General features: G+C 34.8%; 5 protein-coding genes across 6 annotated transcripts; 2 read left to right on the plus strand and 3 right to left on the minus strand.

Annotated features, from left to right (window-relative positions):
* The first annotated feature begins 415 nt into the window (after positions 1-415).
* On the plus strand, positions 416-2,173 carry LOC119840198 (centrosomal protein of 131 kDa-like). Its single transcript, XM_038366710.1, has 5 exons — positions 416-528; positions 661-867; positions 1,169-1,280; positions 1,572-1,739; positions 2,042-2,173. Exons 1-5 carry the CDS (start codon positions 416-418, stop codon positions 2,171-2,173), a joined length of 732 nt encoding a protein of 243 aa, XP_038222638.1.
* Positions 2,174-4,353: 2,180 nt separating this feature from the next.
* LOC119839923 (NADH-ubiquinone oxidoreductase 75 kDa subunit, mitochondrial) lies at positions 4,354-13,189 on the minus strand. Of its 2 annotated transcripts, none has more exons than XM_038366371.1 (14): positions 13,110-13,189; positions 12,626-12,796; positions 12,172-12,503; positions 11,785-11,926; positions 11,200-11,325; positions 10,620-10,715; positions 9,924-10,097; positions 9,261-9,426; positions 8,685-8,836; positions 7,954-8,160; positions 7,408-7,579; positions 6,821-6,983; positions 6,263-6,410; positions 4,354-5,237 (listed from the first exon to the last, which is right to left on the minus strand). In XM_038366371.1, exons 2-14 carry the CDS (start codon positions 12,791-12,793, stop codon positions 5,091-5,093), a joined length of 2,193 nt encoding a protein of 730 aa, XP_038222299.1. In that variant the 5' UTR covers positions 12,794-12,796; positions 13,110-13,189; the 3' UTR covers positions 4,354-5,090. The 2 variants fall into 2 exon arrangements, with proteins under 2 accessions (XP_038222299.1, XP_038222300.1); XM_038366372.1 differs by lacking the exon at positions 13,110-13,189 and adding an exon at positions 12,996-13,042.
* Positions 13,190-14,391: 1,202 nt separating this feature from the next.
* On the plus strand, positions 14,392-15,451 carry LOC119839872 (elongation factor 1-beta'). Its single transcript, XM_038366292.1, has 3 exons — positions 14,392-14,572; positions 14,709-14,949; positions 15,050-15,451. The coding sequence occupies exons 1-3, from the start codon at positions 14,493-14,495 to the stop codon at positions 15,392-15,394; spliced, it is 666 nt and encodes a 221-aa protein (XP_038222220.1). The 5' UTR covers positions 14,392-14,492; the 3' UTR covers positions 15,395-15,451.
* Positions 15,444-17,713, minus strand: LOC119839871 (erlin-2-like). Its single transcript, XM_038366291.1, has 7 exons — positions 17,562-17,713; positions 17,240-17,349; positions 17,018-17,098; positions 16,838-16,946; positions 16,576-16,727; positions 16,191-16,343; positions 15,444-16,112 (listed from the first exon to the last, which is right to left on the minus strand). Exons 2-7 carry the CDS (start codon positions 17,345-17,347, stop codon positions 15,747-15,749), a joined length of 969 nt encoding a protein of 322 aa, XP_038222219.1. The 5' UTR covers positions 17,348-17,349; positions 17,562-17,713; the 3' UTR covers positions 15,444-15,746.
* A 632-nt stretch (positions 17,714-18,345) lies between these two features.
* Positions 18,346-22,827, minus strand: LOC119839978 (SET domain-containing protein SmydA-8-like). Its single transcript, XM_038366457.1, has 8 exons — positions 22,695-22,827; positions 22,086-22,282; positions 21,407-21,630; positions 20,882-21,169; positions 20,414-20,654; positions 19,904-20,134; positions 19,245-19,333; positions 18,346-18,610 (listed from the first exon to the last, which is right to left on the minus strand). The coding sequence occupies exons 1-8, from the start codon at positions 22,736-22,738 to the stop codon at positions 18,395-18,397; spliced, it is 1,530 nt and encodes a 509-aa protein (XP_038222385.1). The 5' UTR covers positions 22,739-22,827; the 3' UTR covers positions 18,346-18,394.
* Between the last annotated feature and the right edge of the window lie 174 nt (positions 22,828-23,001).

Consider the following 23,001-nt stretch of genomic DNA (forward strand, 5'->3'; position numbering starts at 1 on the left):
AGACGTAAGGATTCATAAATGGCGATTTTGGCAAAGTATGGCGGCCATCTTGTTTTCGCGAAATTGGCCATTTTTTGGGCGTACCTGGTAATTGCTGAAGGTCTAAAGCATTTTTTGTTAGAACACCACCCCTCCGCGAGCCACCGTTTCCGCGGGCCGCCGGGCGTCGAGCTGGTCTTCGAGCGACGCGAGTTCTCTATATTTTTCCGCGGGTCGATTGCGGCTCCTCTATACGTTCATGTCAAAATTATCTCCACTCTCCGGCCGGTTTCCGAGAAAAGCGATGTCAGTCAGTCAGTGGGTGTGTAGCTTTATATAGTATAATTACCCACCATAAAGTAAAACGTAGTTTTATATAATCTAGGGTTACGTAAATATCATAGAAAAAAATAAAGAAATGGAGCGCCAAAAAAACATGGCTTTCATCAATCAATTTTTGTCAAAGAAACACGATAATAGGCAAGAATTGATACAAAAAGTCAGGGAACAAATTTTCGACGACAGCTCTTATGGAAGACAATTAATAAGGTACCTTCAAATTATTAAACTAATACTATGAAATTTAGACTAGATTGTACGGTTTACAATATACATTCTTTAAGATCATCAGATCAGATTTAAGAAATAAAAAAAATATTTTCTTACGAATATATCTTTTAGCGCTCTTCTAAATTCAAAAACGTTAGAAGAACGAGACGTCCAAATCGAATTTCAGAAGAAGTTGAAACGTGAAGCGAACTTGGAAGAACAAAGAAAACCTCAGTGGAGTTCTATTGAAAGCGCTCCAGATATGGAAAAAAATGAAAATGAAATTAAACGGAAACAAAGAGAAAGGAATATTGAAGTGGCTCAAATTAACAAGGCTATGTTAGCTATTTCTTTGTATTTTATATTACATTTATATGAACTCGCAAACGTCTGTGTCTGTGTCGTCATATGAACTCTTGTAAATCCCGTGCCATTCAGCTTTAATCTTTATTTTCTTCATCTATCCCTTAACTACTTGTACTTATTATTCTGTGCCTTAACTCATACGTACATAAACACAAGTAGGAACATGCACCTCTTTTTCTTGACCCACTCAATCAGTGTGACAACAATGCGATATCAAAATAGACATTTTGATGGCTATTTACAATGATATTAAATGGAACATATATTATTTTAGGTTCAATAAACGAAAAGAAATTGAAATTCATAGCAAACTAAAAGAAATTACATCGCAAATTGAAGAAAAACGAGGAATTGATGATATGGATGGTATAGAAGCAAAAGAAATGGTTTATACAAATACTTATCCTTAGAAAAACATAAATATAAATATATAAATATTTAAAATTTATTCATCTCTTGCCAAAAGTCTAACGCAGGCCCAACACACACAACACAATTATAGCACATAAAAGTTAAAAAATCTATTTACTTCAACAACGGAGTGTGTATCAATATTACAATCCAGTCTTTAGGAATTTACTGTATTTTATATTACTTACAAATATTTTACTGCCTATAAGTACCATGTTTATTCATTTAATAACTAAATATGAATAACAAATGAAAAATAAATCTAGACAAAAATGAAGAACAATTTGAAACACGAGTACGAATGTTTTGTTCAAGAGCAGAATCTACATAAAGAAGCAACAATAACACGAGAACGAGAAATTGATGACGAAATAGAGAAAATCAAACAAAAGCAAGACCAAAGAAATTGTCAAATAAAAGCGATAAATGACAAGGTAGACGCGTAAGATAATATATAATGTTTATAAAATTTAGAAATTATAATGTTAACGAGCAAGTTAAACCTATAAATTAAAAGGGCAACTTTTAAATACGACTTAAGACTCTTGTTATTTATTATTTATGATTTCTTAGTTACATAGGACATAGGTTTGATATAGGATATTATAGCAATACAAGGCAAAGTAATTAAGATAGCTCAGTATGGCAACTTTATGTAATTAATAATTTTTGTCTTTAAAACCATTTAGATATTGCTTTTACTTTAATACTTAATTGAAAAACAAAACAATTTCAGATTATCAAGGAACAATGCAATAACAGCAACACAAAAATAGTATACAAACAATTGCAAATTATTCAGGATGCAGAAAAAAGACGCTTTGATCGGTTTATAGAAACTGGTATCGAAAGATTTGAAAAATCGTAAGTTTGTCGTTGGTTTTTCAAATTAAGTCGAAAATTCTACGAAACCTAAAACAAGGGAAACTTCGTAAAACAAAAAAATCCGTGAAGAATAGAATAGGTAGGTAGGTAGATTTACTTTTTTCACAATATGTCTCATACAATCTAATATGACTAAAACTAAGTATCTAAAGCATTAGTTTTATAAGCCATTTCATTTTTTTTTTAGCTTGTAGACCTCATTATAACTGCGCATATTATAACATTTTTATTATCCTTTGATCTGAATTTAGACAAATATACAAGGGTATTTCAACTTCGTTACAGTTTAATCAAATAGAATTATTTACAATAGAAATTTTAGCCAAATCGAAGAATCTAAGAAACAAATTGCAAAACAGAAGGCTCCAACAAAAAATAAAATGATAACTCAAATAGCAAATCAAAAATCCCATTATGATCACATTAATTACGACAAATGTTTATGCAGTAGACAATGTATTATAACTAAGTCTTGCAGACAAAGAAAATGTGAGAAAAAATCTCCACATCTGTATAAGGGTTAGTATTTTCGTGTAATAAATATCATTTGTGGAATATTATTTACCGTTTTGTTAAATACTCGAAATACTTAAAATTATCCATTATAATTTTCTATTAATTTTCTTTTTTTTAATTATACAGCATAGCAACAAAATTCTTACATTATAGGACATATATGACATTGTTTCCGTTACAGAGAATAATAAAAATTTCGAAAAGACCCACCACAAATTGGTGGAAGAATATAAGAAGCCACAAAACGAAGCTCCCTGTTGGAACGGGCTTAAAGCTTCACATGAACAATTTGCAGAACAAGCCAGTAAAGTTCTACAGGGTTGCCGTTACAAGAATACTGCAAGACGTGTTGTTAACGTCAGTAAAAAGTTTAAAAATAGTTACAATATAAAGTTAGACGATAAAGCCAAAAGCTTTTTATCTATATCCCGTATAGTCTATTAGCACTGAATGAAAGCGTTTTTCTATTTATCTTCTCATTCCGAGTACTACAAACAGTAGCCTGGCCTTTCAGCAGACAGTATTGAAATCATTGGACAATTTTTTTTTTGACACATTTTGTATTCATCGCAGTTTCTCTTTAGAAATTGTTTATGGTCATCTGGGAATGATGGTTTACATCCAAATTTTCCATAAGGCCACAAAAAGGCCATTCTTATAAAAATAAATACATTTTAACAGGCTTTTATGAGCTTCACATGTATGTGTTTATGTAACCGACTCCTTGAGATTCGATTTGATTTGGATCCAAACTTTGTACACCCATCAAGGATCGGTGATAATACAATACTTTCATGAGTTATACTTATTATCCTGATTAGGGTCTGTATAAGACCAAGTGACATAATTTAATGGATACTATCACTCCTACGCTCATGCATTAACAACTGTATAAAGGATCGTCAGATCCAGCAATCGCTTCAAATTGACGTCTTTATTTCAGGATTACCGACGCCTTTGCCATTTGGATGAAGATACTCTTCCTATAGCTAACTATAATGAATGAATCTTTTCTGAGTTTTATAAAAATGATACATTAAATTAAAAGTATAAGATTTAAAACGATATTTTCATTGTGCAGTAGTCATAGGGATTAATTTATGGCGATATCTGTATAATCTATGGTCTACATGATTATATGACCCATATAATCATGATTATATGACCCATATTACGTCAACTGGAAAATGTTCTGCCAATGATCCGTCTATTTATACTGTGGTTCTGCATTGATATTGTAATGAGTTTTGTTTAACCTGGCCTCTTTTTTGCAAGCTTTATACATAAGTAGATAAATTGTATATACGGTCTCTCTCACAGTTGTTATATCATCAATGCTTTCCAATTGTAATGATGAAGAAACGATTTCGGACACACATTTATACCTTTGTTTGGTTTCAAAAATCCCTCATTTCTAGAAATCCCCAATTTTTCTAGTTATAAATATAGCTGATATATACCTAGTGACAAACATAGATCTCTTATAATATTGATGTATATTTTAAATGAGACTGAAAAGAAATATATTATTACGAAAATTTACCAAAGGTTATAAGTATGTTTCAAGAGGCTTGGTAAGCTTGGATATGTGGGAACGTATGATGAGAACTAAAATGCTAGAAAAACAATGAAATGAAACAAATCGCCCTCGTTATACTACATTTATTTACTAAACGCATATTTACAAAACCGCTCTTACATACATATTCCTGTTGCTGTCCTTACATTCCGATTTCTAAGATTTGCATAACGATTAGACAATTTGCACTGTACTCTTAAATTTTATTACGAAATAAATAATGATATAAAATGTTATGGTTTAAAACCAATATAGCTAAGGCTAGTTAAAAAAAATGTACATTTTTATTACTCTAGATCAGCGACATTTGATTTTAAAACATAACGTGAATTGATAAAGTTCAAAATTGCATGTAGTCGAATGTTATCAAGAAAGGAATGCCCATTCGACGTCTAAGCTTCTCTGTAGTATTTCTTTATAAAAAAATGATTGCAGAAACGCGAAATTAATCTACACAACGATTAAATATGAAGATTAACACCATATAATTTCTCTACAACTCGTTAGCGATGTTGTAACACGATACCTTTAATATATTAAAACTAGTGTAGATATAGAATAATGTGAGTAAAGAGGTTGATATTATTTATGTACTTCATTTAAGTGAAATCTATTTTTCGAATAACACGAGCGACTATTAAAACACTTCAAAATATCCCATAATACACGGCGAAAATGCGATTAAGTTTCACTAGTAAAACCTCATTTCCGAGACAAAGCTATCTCTGTCCCACCGCTCCAAGTCGACAAAGGCGCCAGAGAAATGAGGTTGTAATACATCAAAGGTATTTCAGTGTTATTTGTCTTAATACGGCGAGCTCTTCTGCTTGATCACGGCTTGCACGCACTTGGCCATGGTGGGCGAGGCGCGGCTGATGGCGTCCGTCATGAAGAAGTCCTCCAGTTGCTTCAGTTGCACGTCCAACTTGCCTGACACTGGTTTCTTGAGATCCTGTAACGTTTCCATGAAATTATGATATACATATAAACCTTTCTCTTGAATCACGCTGTCTATTAAAATACCCCGTCGTAGTTTTTTTAAGATTTAAGCATACATAGGGACAGACAGAGAAAGCGACTTTGTTTTATGCTACGTAGTGAAGTGATGATTAAAGTAAAATACATTTCATAACTTAATGGAAAATGTTTGGTGGTTCTTTGTTCATAAAAATATGTGGTAGGTTAATTAATGTTGATGTTTAAAAGTATAGTGCCTGGATGACCGAGGTTTAACTTCGTGAAGTTAGATTGTTTATAAGCGTTTTTTCCAAGATCGTTTAGGCATTTTTAAGTGAACACGTGCATTAAGAAGACACAAAACAATATAATCAATTAGTCTAACCTCAAAGCAAACACTCATTGACTTCGTTACATAACAACGCCATCTGCTGGAACTTTAATTATTCGCCAAAAAATAGTATTAGTATTATTATTCGCCAATAGATGTCAGGAAGAAAAAATAGTATAAGTATTATTATTCGCCAATAGATGTCAGGAAGAAAAAATAGTATTAGTATTATTATTCGCCAATAGATGTCAGGAAGAGTCGCTAAGTTTAAGTCGATAAAACACGAATATGACATTTTCTAAAAAAGATTCCTAGCTAGATCGATTTATCGCCCCCGAAACCCCCTATATACTAAATTTCATGAAAATCGTTGGCGCCGATTCCGAGATTCCAATTATATATATATATACAAGAATTGCTCGTTTAAAGATATAAGATAAATACGGATTTTGTTTTTTCCATTGTATCGTAAGCAAGCCACTAAATAAAAAAAATCATTCAAAAATAAAATATGTTAACAAGCATGCAGAAATGTAAAGAAACAATATTTTCAAAAACTTTAACACCCAATTTTATAATTGACCATTACAAAATAGCTAGGCATACTGGCTTTAGGCTTTAGTCATTATCCTATTAAACTATACAAAGAAACCCTTTTAGAGTACTGCTATTTAAAAAAAATCCGTCACCTGCGCAAGCGCACGTGCTTGAGCGAAGTAGTTGTTTTCCTGCACGTCTCCATAGGCAACTAGCGCGGGGCTGATCTGAGCTAGCCTGTCGCGGACCTCATCCAGGTTATCGTATGGAAGCCGTGAACCTAACACTTCCGACAAAGCACTGGAATAAAAGAAGATGAATGAAATTTAAGTATTTATTAGTAGGATTAAAATAAACCAGTGCACTGATCTCTGGTATTTGGTAATTATTGTCTAACTGTAAAAACTGCTCTCCAGACCAGTGATAATTATTTATTTCTGTTGCTTTGTGAGCGTTTTCATTAGAGCCACAACATGAATTTCGCGTTGTAGATCTGTTTTTCTGTGAAGACGACATATTTTTTATGGGTAGTGTAAATAATGTTTAAAAAGTTTTGAACATTCGTTCACAAACTGGAGCAATATGCCCAAACAAACATATAAGCAGCGCTTTTGGCTGCTAAATTCATAAAAACACCAACTTCAGAGGACCTCAAACATCACGCCCCCCTCCCCCCGTGGTGCCCCGCTGCCCCCGCTGCCCCCGCTCACCGCAAGATCTTCCAGTCGTCGCGCGCCTTCCCCGGCGGCGTGACGGCGGGCAGCGTCTGCTGCGCGCGCCCCTCCGCGTTGGCGTACGTGCCGCGCTTCTCCGTGTAGGCGGCGCCCGGCAGCACCACGTCCGCGCCCGCCGCGCCCGCGTCGCCGTGGTGCCCTGCGCCCGCAACAACCCGCCTGACTTCACTCTTATCGAAAACGTGCCATACAGTTCGATATAATTCGTGACTGCTGGTAGTATATACGTTTTTAACGTATTTTTTGTGAAGACTGACAATTGGATCCAATGCTTGACAATTTGATGTGAACAGTGACAATTTCATCTAATGAGTGACAATTTGGAGTTAAAAATGACAATTCGATATAATACGTGACAATTTGGTATGTGTCGTGTAATGTATCTTATAAGTGACAATGAGACAATTAGACGCACATATGACTGTGATGTAATACATGCCAATTTGTTGTATAACGTGACAATTTAACATCATACGTGACCAGTCTAGCAGTAGTTCCCAACACGCCCATGATTCAGCAAGCTGATGCTCAAAACGAAGATTCATTTATTTATTATCTTTTACCCTGATAGATGACCACGCAGTCCTTAGGCAAAACGTCCCTGGAGACCACGCCAGCATCAGCTCCGAGCAGGAAGACCACACGTGCGTCCTTGAGCAGCGAGCCGACGCCGGGCTTGTAGCCGATGTCCAGAGCCGCCACTTGCGACGCGGTGCGTTGGAGCACGTTCAGAACCTTGACGTTTTAACAGTTTCAATTATTTAATTTAATAAATAAAGTAAAGTACAGAAATAAGAAGAATCGTGTGATTGATAATTTTTCAAAAACTTAGAAAAATTTTGGGTTCTATTTGTATAAGCAATCCTAATCATCCAATATATTATATTTACTTGAAGGTAGAAGGGACGTAAAGTAATTTCCTAATCTTCCCTGCTGAAATCAACCGTATGTAACAATGCATACGATTAAATTTTACTCTACAATTGACTAACAAGCAAGCCACCCCAACACAATGAACTTTACGACCTAATAATAATACTCAAGGTTCATTTCATTCTAATCATACCACAACATGCCACACCACACTGCCACACCAAAATGAACCCTACCTTCCAGTCCTTATCGTCGAGCTTGTCCTGCAGGCGCAGCGCCAGCTCCTGCGTGTGCGCGAGCAGCGCGGCCCCCTCGGGCCCGGCGAGCTGGTCAGCACCGAGTATGACCACTGGCCGCTTGGCGGCTTCCAGACGACGCTGGACCTCGTGGTTCGACGAACCAGCCGCTAGGTCCTTGACTATGGACGCAGAGTCACCGATGTGCTGATGGAAAATTATGTTTGTTTAGTTTATTCTTAACTGGTGGTCGTCCAGTGGGTGTAATTCGACCATAACCATAAACAAAATTTCATAAAAAAAGATAAGTTTTTGTATCACATTCAGCCCATATATGTTCCCACTTCTGGGACACAGGCCTCCTATGAGGGTTCAGGCCATAATCCACTACGCTGGCCAAGACGGGTTGGCAGATGTCACATGTCATCGAACTTTTGATTCTTGGACGCCGGTTTCCTCACGATGTTTTCCTTCACCGTTTTAAGCAGTGGTGATGTTATTCACATGTGCAGATAAATTGAAAAATCAAGATGAGGGGAGACACGCTCGCTGTCGGGTTAATAATATATAGAATAAATCGCGTTTAAAATCTGTTAAAAAGTTTTTAATTTCTAAACATAAATTGACTGTCAAGTTGGAATTGGCAAAAAATGATTTTTATGTAATTTGAGGCTATCATGGGAACCCCAACCCCCATCACTTTTCCCACTATCTTCTACCATTCAACTCACCATGTACTCATAAGTGAGATCGACTTTGGGCCCCACTAGCGCGACGTCGGTCTCCTTGTGCACGAACGCCTTGCGGATGCGCGCGTTCAGCAGCGGCGCTTCGAAGCGCACGTTTGTACCGATTAGCAGCACGAAGTCTGCGTCTTCTACGTCTGTGTACAATGTATTTTATTTATTTACCTATGATCTAAAAAAAATCTTTTCACATTTGATATTAAGGATAATAAAAACGAACGGAAGACATTTGGGGACGCTTTTATATCTTTCTGATACATAATTTTTTTTCTTCTCTGTTAAAAACCATTATTAAGTAAAGTCTGTATAGAAATATCTTTCAATTCCAAAGAAATCATGCTTTTATGTTTAAAAAAAATCCCTATAATCCCAATAACCAATCAAAACGCCTCTGATTGGCTGTAGTAATGTACCATTTTCATATCAAATATAAATCTGAGAAACACACTGTATTTAATTTAATCCTAAGAACCACAAATCTACAAACAAATTCCGTGAATTTTTAATCTGTAAACGGTGAAAACGGCCTTTGATAATAAATAAATAATCACGAAACCATACTGGCAATCTTAGTATTGAGAAGGTACGAAGAGCGCAGGTCGGTGCCGGCGCCCTCCAGTGGGAAGGCCTTCTCAGTGCACACGTGCTCGCTGCCGAGCCGGTTCAGCAGGTCCTTGAGGGCCACCAGCGACTCGGCGTCTGCGAGCTCGCCGGCCACGCCCACCAGCTGGGGAGGGATTAACCAATTGTTATATTTTTTATTTTTTATTTAACCGACTTCAAAAAAGAGGTTGCCAATTCGATGTGTATATATGTAATATTATACAAGTTTTGGATATGTTAGTGTATGTATGTTTATGAACACACAAACACTATAAGTCAGATTGAAATGATTCAATTTTAGTTGTGTTTGGTATGCTCCAACATTGGGATCAGTTCAAGTCATCAAAATCGGTTACGTAAGATAGATTGCTTTATGCATAGCATTCATTCAGAGGCAACCAGCGGTTTTATTATTTTTTAGTATAGTTTTAGAGATGAGAGTTTTATTTTGAGATGAGAGTGTTATTAAGAGACGAGAGTTTTATTTAGACATGAGAGTTTTATTTGAAGATGAGACTTTTTTGGAGATGAGAGTTTTATTTAGAGTGGAGTATTTTATTTCTTCCTTAAACTTGATGCCAGCCAGAAGGGTGCATGTTGCATACAACGTGTCCAGCTGACCTTATGCGGGGGGCAGTCCCGGATGGCCTGCGCGGCCGCGACGATGGCGTCCTCCCACTCGACGGGCGTGAGGTTCCCGCGGCTGTCGGCGACCATCGGCGTCACGAGCCGCTGCCGCTTGAGCCCGTCGCACGCGAACCGCGACTTGTCCGACAGCCACTCCTCGTTGATCTCCTGGAAATGCACGTTGCGATCTGTACCCGTTGCTTCTCTACATAAAGAACTGACTAGACGATATAACGTTACATGTTAGTATAGCCAATTGTTATAAAAGCCAGTCAACACAGAATTTCCTCTAAAAGAAAAACTGACTACCCGCTATTACGTATACGAAGTTAGAGTAGTAAGTTTTTCTTTCCAATAATTATTATTATATTATTCGCGTTTTATTAGTTCTTAAAAAATCCACTTCAGCTGACAAACGACGCTTACTTTTTTTAAAATTAAAAATCACAGGTTCATCACTCAGGATCAGAAATTATTTATTTTTTTGTTTGTTTTGATAGACATTTCCATAGAGTGGTTTATTCGCTTTTGAGTTACAAGCATAGTAATATAAGTGGATGGAGGTATTGGTGATAATATTTACTTAATTTAGAAGTTCAGTAGTAGTATAATTCAGTAGTGAACATTAATCGCATTGTATCACATTTATAAGAACGAAAATAATGTTAAGTATTAAAAAAATATACATACCTCGTTAGTCCTGGGCAAAATACGTAAAACTTCGTTAGTTCGTGTCGCGACTACAATGTTGCTACCCAGTGGATCCAGCACATCTACAGAGTCAATCTAAACACAAAAAAATATATATAAAAACTATAATACATAATCATTTTTCCCATAACCTATCACTTTCACTATTAGATAGCTATTGTGTTAAATCTTAACAATTTATATGGTAGTCTGGAAGAGATCGTTACCTAGATACCGATAAGACCGCCATTTGTGCATATTCGCTCTTTTGTTTGTTTTTCAGTAAATTTTGGTGTTCATTAAAGTATTATCTATCTATAATTCTTGTATCAAAAAGGAACAAAATGGGAATAACAACATCAAGATCAGTTCACCTAGTTAAAAGTTATGAATTAACAAATTTAAAAAAAAACTGACTAATTGAGAATGACCTTTTTTTAAATTAGTTGAAAATAAGTGCAGAAAAATCAACTCTCACCTTATCTTATTTGCAATGTTAAAATTTCGATAATAACACCCTATTATACAAGTATTACATGAGATATACATTCTAATGTTAATAGACATTGTAAACACTCACTCGTCTTGTCTCCCAAGGGCGAGCGGCGAAGCTGTAAGGTTTCGACGTCAACGCACCAACGGGACACAAGTCTATGATGTTTCCGGACAACTCCGAGAGGAACATTTTTTCCACATATGTTCCCACCTTAAAATAAATTTTCAGAATTATTTTTCAACGGCTAATGAAAATTGTCTGACAATCTTAATTACATTTATAGATAGATTCTTCTTCTCTATAATTCTGTACTAAAACCTTATTTTATTTCACGATTATTCTATTAGATTTTATATCACAAGACTGCAACTATAACTTTAAAAAAAATATTGTTCCTCCTTTGTAATAATAATTTGATAATTGAACTGTTACTTAATATCAAAATAAATCATTCAAGTGAAGAGTCAGTATTAATAAATATTGAGCTGATATTGAAACTACATTTATCTAATGAGTAAAGTAGCATAAATAACTGTATACAAACAATATGTTCAATATCCAATATTTTTTAAATAAAATCATCTATGCACAAAATAAAAAAAAAATTAAAACTATTATCCTAACAACAAAGCTTAAAAAATCAAAAGTTTGTTCAGAAAATCCACACACCTGCATATCAGTTCCTCTCCCTGTGGTGCCAAAATCATCAACACCAGCCACTTCAGATGCAAAACGAATGCAGCGAGTGCAGTGAATGCAACGAGTCATTATCGTCTTGATCAGTGGACCCACATCCTTATCTTCCACTGCCCTGTCATATAAAAAGTATTCAAAAACTTTTGAACTGATTAATAGTTATGAAAATCATACACTTCAGTTATGGACTTGAAATTAATTGTATTTCATTGCACTGCATATGTTAATAAAGTTCTACCAAATTCTATATGAGCATACATGATCATATTATTTTGTTGTTAGACAAGCAATTTTTTAAATAAATGAATTGATAAGCTTTTGTAAGAATGCTAACATTCTCATATTAATATTATATCTTACCTCTTTCCAGAGAAATGGATGTCTGTAAATCGGCTCTTATCCGACCCAAATGCCATAGATTGATCTTGCAGATCACATTCACCACCTTGATCACATATTGGGCAATCTAAAGGATGATTTACCAGTAAGAACTCCATTACACCCTCTCTAGCCTTCTTGGTAAGATCAGAAGTAGTTTTTACCCTCATGCCCTTCATGACAGGCATGGCACAAGCAGCTACTGGTTTTGGCGACTTCTCTACCTCTACTAAACACATACGACAGTTTCCTGCTACCGCCAATCTCTCATGATAACAGAACCGAGGTATTTCCACTCCAACCATAGCTGCAGCCTACAAAAGTAGTTAAAAAAATATTATAATTGATAAGAACATAGGTAAAGGATGAATAAAAATAAGTTATAAATTAAAAAATATAGTACATTATTTAAAATTCATCTTAAAACAATACAAACCTGCAAAACAGTAGTGCCAGGTGGAACATAAACTGGTTTGTCGTCTATAAAGACTTCTACCTTTTCTGGTTGGGCCTGTACTTGGGTAGCATACTGTCGCGCTGCCAACGGGGCTACCCGGGTGGGAGAGCTCAACGCAAGCGCCCTTGTAAGCGGCTGGCGCAGCATCTTCTGCAGTTATTACGCAAATGAATAACAAGTGGCATACAAATTTTGTATTACAAATACTTTCATACTAAGGCAAACTTGGCACTATCTAAAGAAAAAAAATTATAGTATATAAAAATATAAAGTGCGCAATATAAAAAACAATGCCAAATAATATAATTATTGGTGGTATGTTATGATTACATAAGTTTCATCGCCTAACCTCAAGGAATAATACTTTTTAAACTATATCAGTCACTCCTTCTAAAAATATTAATTTAATCAATTTAGAAAATACTTTATCAGATAATTTTATAATTATTAAATTTAAACGTACAATAAATATTGCCGAATTTATGGAGTCCAAATGACAGATGCACTGTCAGTTTGTCATATTTTATTCTTTTTTCTTGAAATGTAGCATAGTGTAAAAAAGCTACAAAAATTCATAACAGATATAATAGTTTCTCAGATATGATAATAAAGTAACTTTTTTATGTCATAGCGGGCAACTGAGCCTGGTGGTTCGCCTGATGATAAGCAATCACCAGCGCCCATGAACATTCGCAAAGGTATTGCTGCGAATCCTGCCTGCAAATTCGTTGCTCACTTTTATGATGTAAGGAATAATTGACGACTGGAAAGAAGGATTGGCCTGGGAAGGGTAAGGAAAAAGAATCGGACCTCTGGCTCCCCACTCACTTTATGGAACACAGTAGCATGCTGCTATTTCACATCAGTTTTTTGTGGAGGTGTGGTATTTCTCCGGTGCGAGCTGGCTCAATTCGTGCCGAAGGATGCTCGATGCTCTCACATAAATAGGATTCTTTAAATGTATATATATTTATCTAGTGCGCTTATTATACTCCACTTAAATTTAATTTCTAAATTTAGAAATCGGAGGTTTTAATATCGTGATATAGAACCAACGGACCCAGAAATTATCTACGAATAGATTCGACATCGTTTTACATAGTAGCAAATATTGTAATATCGTTTGTTTTAAACAAAAATGCTATAATACGAAAAAAATACGCGCCTAAAAAAGATTGTGATATCAAAAAAAAATAGGATGCTAATTTAATGCGGATACACTTTCGTTATATTACGCGTAAATTTGGTGTAGTGAAATAAGCGCGTAACTAACATCTAATACCGCGAATTGCCCATAATCAAAGATTCAGTTCCCACCGAGTATGAATTTAACAATTTGATAGATATAGAAAACAACTTTTTAACGGATATGAAATATGATTTAATCATTCAGTTTTTTTTATCCTAAAGTTTCTTGTATTTTATAGCTAGCAAGGTTACGCAGAGACAGGTAATAGGAGGAAACGCATATAGCAATAAATTATTTGCTAAATAAAAATTTTAGTTGTATGTATATTAAAAGGTTTTAATTTCTAAATATAAAATAGTTGAGTTAAACCAAACATAAGAAATTACTATCACATAATATTCTGCATATTATTTATTCGGACATGAAACAATAGAAATAATATAGGTAAGCTGTATAATGTTATAGGCTTTATTACCTAAATGGTATCGTAAATATCAAATAGTTGAGTCGCTAGGCTCACTGAAATATAATATGACAATATTGTGACAACTCATGAATCTGTCAGACTCAGCTGTCTCTCTCTTTCGCTTTTCGCTCACTCCTGCCGGGTCGCGTGGTGTAGTGCTAGTAAAATAATTTATAAAATAAACAGCAGAAATGGCTTTCGGCGACGTTAAATCTGCACAAGGTCTTAGTGAACTGAACCAGTATTTGGCTGAGAAAAGTTATATATCTGGGTAAGCTCCATTAACAAAAATAGAATAGGTTAGAATTCCAACACGTCAAACCGAAATTTCTCACTATAAATATTTTTAAATAATGTTTGCTTCAGGCGAGTGACTAAATACTGCTTTTCTTAATTAATATATAAAGGTACACGCCATCTCAAGCCGATGTTCAAGTATTCAATGAAGTAGGCAAAGCGCCTGCTGCCAGCCTGCCCCACGCCCTTCGTTGGTACAACCAAATCGCCTCATATACACCAGCAGAGCGTAAAGCCTGGGCCGAAGGAGTGAGCCCCTTAAAGGCGGGCGGCAAACCTACCACCGCACCTGCAGCCAAGGATGATGATGATGACGATGTTGATCTATTCGGCTCTGGAGATGAGGAAGAGGTATAAAAATCTTTATTTCTATCAAATCAAATGTTTACTTTGATTAAATGGTATGATTTTTTTAATTCTGAAATTAACTATTTTTTTTATTTTATTGTAGGATGCTGAAGCAGCCAGAGTTCGTGAAGAACGTTTGAAGGCATATGCTGACAAAAAGTCAAAGAAGCCTGTCCTCATTGCCAAATCCTCTGTAATCCTGGATGTTAAACCTTGGGATGATGAAACCGACATGGCTGAAATGGAAAAACTTGTCCGATCAATTGAAATGGAGGGTCTCCTTTGGGGTGCCTCCAAACTGGTCCCAGTTGGTTATGGTATTAATAAGCTACAGATCATGAGCGTCATTGAAGACGACAAAGTATCAGTCGACCTGTTGACGGAAAAGATCCAAGAATATGAAGATTTTGTCCAATCTGTTGATATTGCTGCTTTCAACAAAATCTAAACAAGCTGTTTGAATCATACTCTTGTCACTTTTTCAATAAAAATGTATCTTATTTAATGTGTTGTTTTATTAAATAATGGTAAAAAAAGCTATATACAATGTAACTTAGATTCTAATGGTTACCATGAACTCTAGCAAATTAAAACAATACCCACATGATTATACATACATGATTGTAAATAATTGTCCACACATTATATACAATTAATTAATAACAAAATCTCAACAGTTGCAGCAATATTTTGTATGTACTTCATATCCTTACTGCTATTCTTCACAGTAAAACTGAACCACCGGCTCGGTTTCAGCACTATTCAATGACTAGTTCATATTTTGGTAAAATAAGCATTACTCATTCAACTATAGCACTTTTAGGGAGGCTAGTTTCACCAACATTAGCTTGCAAAAACATGTTAGGAATATCACTGCCAAAGTATATCTTATTATTGACAGCAAGAGCTTCATATTTCTTCAACTCCAAATATTCTTTAGTCAGTAACAGTTTGTTGGCTTCTGATTGCTTCTTTAGATTATAATAATCTGCTTCAGCCTTTGTTTGTTGTTTTGCCTTATGAATACTGTCTTCTATGAGTTCAATTTTTTGTAAAGATTCTTTTTCCATAATTTTCTGTTCATACTGGATTTTTGCAACTTGCGCCTCCTTTTCTGCCTCTATAATGGCTTTACGTCGAGCTGTCTCGGCTTCTTTTTCAACAACCTATAACAAACAAGTAATTGAAAGAAAACTCATTGTTAAAAATATATCCTTTATGCAAGAGAATAAAAATGTATGAACCTTTTGATGTTGGGCAGCAATGAGGAGTTTAGATTTCTCTGCCTCCATCAACTCATAGTTTTTTCTTATTGCCTCTGGTATCTTGGGTTTTGTAACTCTTACAGCTTGTACTTTCAGTCCAGGTGCCATTTCATTAAGATCATTTTGTAAAGCCTGCAATTAAATACATACGACTTGATGAAAATGTTGTTTTACTTATTTTTCAAATTTTGCTTTAGTATTGCACTGTATCCTTTGTCATAGTATATTTTTACACACTAAAAAAACAAATGTCATATTTGGAAACTTTGCTTACAACAATGGTTAGCAAAAGATATTTGGTTATTTTTAAATTAATGATATATTATAAAATTATTTTAATAGATAACTCTAGTTCACAACTCACAGTTCTTAAATTTTCATCAATTTGATCGAACAAATCAATGTACACCTCATGCAATGTATGTGCACTGCAGAACTGGTTGAGCTCATGATGCACCTTGTTAAATATTAGGGTCTTGTCATAATCTGCTGTGAAGTTACGGACTACATCCAGTACTGAAAAAAAGAAAAAAACCTTAATGTAAAAGAAACATAATACATGACATTTAAAAAAGTACAACTTTGGTTTTGGGATATTTTAAAAACAAAAACAAATTGTATGTTACCACTGCCAGGTTCCAATTTGTTAACTACTTCTATCCTTTCAAAATATATCATGACACCTCCACTTGTACCACAGGGTACATTTTTCACTTCATCAGTTTGAAGAGTTGTCTGCAAATAATTCATATTATTTTAAAAGTATTCTTGAAGCACCTATGAGATCAACTTTTTATTTTTGTTACCTGTATTGCTTTAAAAGATGTTAGTAAGGGTACCATCATATGGAAACCAGGCTGGCTTGTTACTGGGAGTAATGCACCACCCTGAAACAAATACTCGATTACTAACATGCAACATGAATAATCAAGCACATGAATTAATTATTTTTTACTACCTAGTTTCTTATGAAATAAAAGTTTTGCATTACTAGGCACTTTCCTTAACTCAAAGGTTATTCAACTCACCCTGTAGTAAACCCCGAGGTGTCCTTCCTCCACTTTATGCAATGAAAAGTGAACGGTCACTCCAACCGCTAAGATAAAAAGCGCCAAAATTGAAGACTGATCTGCCATGACTAGAGAAAATTTATGAATATATAGCAATGATAAAGGATAACTAATTAATAGACTTTTTTTTGTCTCTAGAAACTGAATAAAAGGTGAATATTATATGTTTAGTGGTAATTTGTTTTGCCGACACAATGTAATTGATTATTGCATCGATAAATATGTTGAAATGTTATTTTTGAGCAAATAAATTCATTTAAAAAATTCTTTTTTCGTTTACCTTATGTTACAAATAATTAAAAACATACAAGCGTTATAAATACATATACTTTATTCTAATTTCTAATATGTTATAAAATTCACAAGACGTCAGATATTTTGACTGAGCTTTGGCAAAACAAATGACAATATTGACAATAGCTAAATCCAAATGTCACGATGAAATTGGTACACCCACAGAGTAAGCAATATACTAGGTGCACTTAACAATATTGTAATGATTCGTCCACAAGAGTGAACTTGATGCGGGTCGCATCAAATACTTTTAGAAAACTATCGAACTGAACGAACCGCCAATAACAATATGCATATGTAACGCACCATATTCGGCATGTATTACAGCATTGATGATAAATTGTTCTGAACACGTAGATAAATACTGAACGAAATTTAATAAAACTACATACAAAAACAATAGTTTATATTATACGTACTATTATACTACTCTTGGGTAATTCGGCTCTATAGACACCATAAGCTCAACTCAAATGTAATAAAACATTAAAACGAAGTTTCTTTGAAAATAATATTAACAAAAATCGAATAATTGATGTTTTTCCTTTATTTAAAGTAATTCGAACAACAGTAGACCAAGTAAATACTTTTAAAAATTTTGAGGTCAAAAAATGTTTTAGATAAATTCATCGATGACGAATTTTTATAAATTAATTAGATAAATGCTTATCATCACATTAAAAACATGATTTTGTGCAATAGCTTTTCGTTGGGATTTTCTATTAAATTAGTAAACAAAACACCAAAGCTTTCCGTAATAAATATATTATAAATTCACAACAATATTGACAATTATTATTAAATTGTTATGCTTAAATCTTAATCCACATCATTGAGAGTTTCATTGTCAATTTCAGTGACATATACTTTTCCCTCTTCATGGATACCATCAAGAATGTTACTCATATCGTTTTTCAACATTCTATATTGTTCTAAGGCCTTGGAACATAGTTGTCCTTCAGGGGAGTTTCCTGGTTCAATTAATAACATTTCCAACGACTTTTTCAAATGTTTTTCAGCGCATAGTAGCTCGTCCTGAAATAAAAGAAATGCTGTTTTAATATTAATTTAATTTCATATCCCTATAGCTCTTTATCAGTGCTTAAGCAGTGGTGGCTCAGTGGTGAGAAACTCGGACTTCAAAATCGATAAGTCGGGGTTCGAGACCGGGCGAGCGTGCAGGAAATAAATTGATTTTCCAATTTATCTGCGCATGTAGATAACATCACCACTGCTTAAAACGGTGAAAGAAAACATCGCGAGGAAACCGGCATAGCCGAGAATCAAAAGTTCGACGAAAAGTGATATCTACCAACCCGCACTTGGCCAGCGTGGTGGATTATGGCCTGAACCCTCATAGGAGGCCTGTGTCCCAGCAGTGGGAACATAATATAAGGGCTGATGATGATGATGATGATGATTGCTCTTTATCAACCGACACAAAAAAGGAGATGGTTCTCAATTAGATGATATATTTTTTTTGTGTTTGTTACCTTAGAATTTTATTCCTTATGAACCGATTTTGATGATTTTTATTTGAAAGCTAGTACCTTCCGTTGTACCGTTTAAATTGTTCTAGTTCTGACAATTTGGTTTATATAGCATATATATTACAAATTTATACTCAAGCTCTTTTGTTAAAAACATAGTTATTCTTCTGATAACTTACTAAGTACTTGGGCGCTGTTAATTCACGTGTGTTGAATAACTTTTTACCCAATTGCACTATTGCTAAATGCAGTTCATACATAGTTATCGCTGAAACAAACAATCAGTTACATATACGTTGGTTATTTCAAGTTTACAATTAACAAATAAAAACATGAGAAAGAAAAAATTTCTATTCTTTCAAAAATTTCTCATTTATATAGCATTTCAATGCTATAAAACTAAAAATTTAAATACAAACATATCAGATACAAATATCAACTAGCTATTACCCGCGCCTTTGGTCACATATTCAATGGTAAGTAGCGCTATCTACCTGAGTTTTTGGAGTGATTAAAATCGCACCATTTATCTTCTGAAAATGATATACCGCAGCAGATATCGCCCCATTACAAGGAAAAACAAGACAAACAAACATCTTTGCATTAAATATATGAATACAAAATAAGTAAAGCAAGAAACACAACATAGGACAAAAGGCATTTTAAATTGAAAAATAATCATCAATCGATGATTGCTTTTACAAATTAAAGTAATCGGGGTTAAAACCAAGACTATCAATTTGCTGTAGCATTGTGTTTAAACTCTTTTTTTTCCTGGTTTATATTTCCATAGGGACAGTCAATGAAATACGAAACCATACTTTTATTATCGCCTTACCTTTAGTTCTACTAATACCAGGGCTTAACACTTCAAGCACAGGCAAGAGTTCTTGACAAAGGTCCAATTTGCGACGCATCATTTTCTTGGTGGGTTTAGGTTCTCTGTTAATGGCGTCTCTCAGAACGCCAGCTAATCTCTGCTTTGCGTCTATGAGTAGATAGTGGTTCGGGGCAAGCACGAGCGAAACATTACGAATATACTCCTCTAGCTCTCTTTCGTCCTTTTTGTCTGTAGAATATAATTTTTTTTATAAAACATTTTTTCCTTTGCTAAAATGTAGTCAAACCGTTTCTGGTCGGGTCTGTTATTAAGCATTAAAAACAGACATCTTTCATCAAACAGAGTTCGTAACTCTTAGGTTTATCTCGAAAATCTTAGGAGTTTAAAGTAGTTCGGGCTTTAACACCTAACATATGTACAATTTTCACTATTTTATAAACTAGATTTCTATTTACGTAGTATTACGAGTAATTTTTTACATTACAAAAGCTACGCTTCAATACTTACTTATAACTTCAAATTTATCCGTGCAGCACTTAACTTTATACCCGATTACTGAGTCGTCAGCTTGTTCCTTACAACTATTGCATATCCAGGTTTCTCCTTTTTTAGACACGTACCCCGTTTTGCAAGCGGGACAGCGAGCTGAACTGATATACGTTCCTAACTCGGTTTCGTCCGTGCATCGAGTACACGTGCACTGGAAATATTTACCCACCAGGAGATGTTCTTGTCTTAATGCTGTTCCCTTAAAACCAAAATAAAATATCTCCTCATTCTTTGTAGACGGTTGATGATATTTAGAAATTTAAATACTTTTTATTGGATTTTTTACGGGATTTATGCTTTATATTTTATTTATACCGACAATTCGAACATTTTACTAATGGCCTTAAAAACGTGATTCTTTAAAAATGTTAGTACCAAGAAAGCCTATTTTCTAACGATCTCATAAAAATAATAGAAATGAATTACCTTCAACGGGTCCGTATAATTATAAAATATGGTATCCCCCTTCTTAATATCCTGGCTCGCGTGGCACAATAACACGTTATTATCATTGATAGATATTAGCGTGTTACCAACACAGTCGTGTGCCAATAACGCAGCCTGTAAATATATTCCTCTGAGTGTTTCAGCATAACCCAGTGTCGGTATTGGTGGACCCCGCACTTCAAAACTGTTGACGTCTATTGCAGCACACACTTTCTGCACCAAGTTTTGATCGTCATCATTCTCCGAAAGTCCCAATGATTCAAGGAACTGTTGAAAGGAATATTCAAATTAAAGAAATGTTTTTGAAAGAAGTAATTATATTATTGCCTTGTAAAAAATAGATATTGTTCTAGCCGCTTTGGATAATGAGTATGTGGATATCACCCGCATACAGGTACTATATAATAGTTCTTTAGGGTTAAGTGAAAGAAACCAAATCCAAATGCATCAGTGCATTGTATAGGAAATATTACTGTAGCTACGTAACGATTTTTAAAACCTTACTTTCACCGTATTTTCGTAGAATTCCCATACACTACTATTTCTTCGCTTGTCTAAATGTGTTTCAAGCTTTATGAACTCTTGCCATCCTTTAGCATTATTATTCTTTTGTAAAACCACTCGTAATGCCAGTAATGAACCTACGTTTTGAACCATTTTAATAGGACTCAAGCCACTATTGAGTTTCAGTTCTCGGAAAAAATCACATTCCTTTTGGACGTGCCATTCTGAAATGAAAGTTTTCGAATTATATGAGTGTAAGCTCTATTTTTTTATCGAGGAGGCGGAAGTCCGTTGTCATTATTTTCCTTATCCTTTCTACCCCTTGAAAGCGGGCAACGCCTTCTCTATACCTGCAAATGTTCATAGGTGGTGGTGATTGCTTTATCATTCGAAGAAATAATAAAATTCAGTGGCGTAGCTATCATAGGGCCAGGTGGTGCAGTGCACCAGGGCCCCAGAGCTCAGGGGGCCCTCTAAACTCAGCATTGAAAGAGGGGAGGAAGGCGGAAAGGAGGAGGTCCCGATTCTTTCCCTATGCACCAGGGCCCTTGTCACTCGAGCTACGCCACTGCCCCTTGCATATTCGCTCAAAATAAAACGTATAATTTGTAACATTGTATTTATGTTAATAGTGACATATTATGAAAATATGTATTCCTCGATCACATATCTCACTTACTCGCTAATTCATCAGGACACCCATCTCCAGGGCAAATCGGCGCAACCGCACAGAACTTGCATACGTGAAATTTATTAATCAATGGCAGATAGCAATTAAAACAGACAAGGGACGTATCACTGCTCGGTCCTAACACAAAAGGCTGGTCAGATAGTATCCTCTCGCCTGCTCTCAAATCCCTGGCCGCAACTAAGTATCTGCGATAGAACAATGTTGTTTGCGTAATAATATCAAATTAATAAACGCCATAACTATATACGATTTTTTTACTAAAATAAAGCTGTGAATTTGCATCAATGCCATTCGTTTTATAAAATATTTTTTATATATTAATTTATTCAATTATTATAATAGGTATTTAATATAAGCTCAAGAAAGCCTAAGTCTTACGGTTTAGTCTTTCATATTACTCTTGTTATATACTAAAACAATAACTTTTCAGACGTAAGGTTTCTTTTACATCGGTTTGGTAGCTAAATTGATCCATAACCAAGAATCAAATCTGTTTTTCGAAAACAACAGGTAATCTTGCCCTGATAACAGTTCGAAGTAAACCATAGTAGCTACCAAAATATTCAATTACATGATAAAAATCCGTGATAAACGAACCTGCCCAATACCTCCGATGTCTTAACTTCATATTTCATGTCCATTTTATCAGAGAAATATTGATTCGTTAAATTATTTCAAGCACACATGCGTCGACAACATATCCATGCTGCGATGTGGTGTATTTATAACCTCACTCGCGCCGGCTATTTTTACTTTAGTTGCGTTTTTGTAATAGCAAATTGAAATTGTAGTAGAAAGCTAATTATGAAGTTTGTATGCATTATTTAGACGCATTCCTTGCATAAGCGACTTAAGTCTTATAAACGGGAATATCATAACGGTATTTTTTATTATTCAAAATAAC

Source organism: Zerene cesonia, chromosome 5, assembly GCF_012273895.1.
Source record: "Zerene cesonia ecotype Mississippi chromosome 5, Zerene_cesonia_1.1, whole genome shotgun sequence".
Classification (NCBI taxonomy): Eukaryota; Metazoa; Arthropoda; class Insecta; order Lepidoptera; family Pieridae; genus Zerene; species Zerene cesonia.

Excerpts from the sequence above, each read along its gene's own strand:
- LOC119840198 (XM_038366710.1), top strand. The coding sequence starts at position 416 with ATGGCTTTCATCAATCAATTTTTGTCAAAGAAACACGATAATAGGCAA. Across the intron at positions 868-1,168 it reads GCTCAAATTAACAAGGCTAT|GTTCAATAAACGAAAAGAAA; the intron begins GTTAGCTATTTC and ends ATATTATTTTAG. Across the intron at positions 1,281-1,571 it reads GTATAGAAGCAAAAGAAATG|ACAAAAATGAAGAACAATTT; the intron begins GTTTATACAAAT and ends AAATAAATCTAG.
- LOC119839923 (XM_038366371.1), bottom strand. The coding sequence starts at position 12,793 with ATGCTGCGCCAGCCGCTTACAAGGGCGCTTGCGTTGAGCTCTCCCACC. Across the intron at positions 10,098-10,619 it reads TTTTGCCCAGGACTAACGAG|GAGATCAACGAGGAGTGGCT; the intron begins GTATGTATATTT and ends GTGCATTTCCAG. Across the intron at positions 6,984-7,407 it reads CTGCGTGGTCATCTATCAGG|GGCACCACGGCGACGCGGGC; the intron begins GTAAAAGATAAT and ends TTGCGGGCGCAG.
- LOC119839872 (XM_038366292.1), top strand. The coding sequence starts at position 14,493 with ATGGCTTTCGGCGACGTTAAATCTGCACAAGGTCTTAGTGAACTGAAC. Across the intron at positions 14,573-14,708 it reads GAGAAAAGTTATATATCTGG|GTACACGCCATCTCAAGCCG; the intron begins GTAAGCTCCATT and ends TAATATATAAAG. Across the intron at positions 14,950-15,049 it reads GCTCTGGAGATGAGGAAGAG|GATGCTGAAGCAGCCAGAGT; the intron begins GTATAAAAATCT and ends ATTTTATTGTAG.
- LOC119839871 (XM_038366291.1), bottom strand. The coding sequence starts at position 17,347 with ATGGCAGATCAGTCTTCAATTTTGGCGCTTTTTATCTTAGCGGTTGGA. Across the intron at positions 16,947-17,017 it reads CATCTTTTAAAGCAATACAG|ACAACTCTTCAAACTGATGA; the intron begins GTAACAAAAATA and ends AATTATTTGCAG. Across the intron at positions 16,344-16,575 it reads TTGATGAAAATTTAAGAACT|GCTTTACAAAATGATCTTAA; the intron begins GTGAGTTGTGAA and ends ATTTAATTGCAG.
- LOC119839978 (XM_038366457.1), bottom strand. The coding sequence starts at position 22,738 with ATGGACATGAAATATGAAGTTAAGACATCGGAGGTATTGGGCAG. Across the intron at positions 21,170-21,406 it reads TCTACGAAAATACGGTGAAA|TTCCTTGAATCATTGGGACT; the intron begins GTAAGGTTTTAA and ends TCCTTTCAACAG. Across the intron at positions 19,334-19,903 it reads TGGTATTAGTAGAACTAAAG|CGATAACTATGTATGAACTG; the intron begins GTAAGGCGATAA and ends TGTTTGTTTCAG.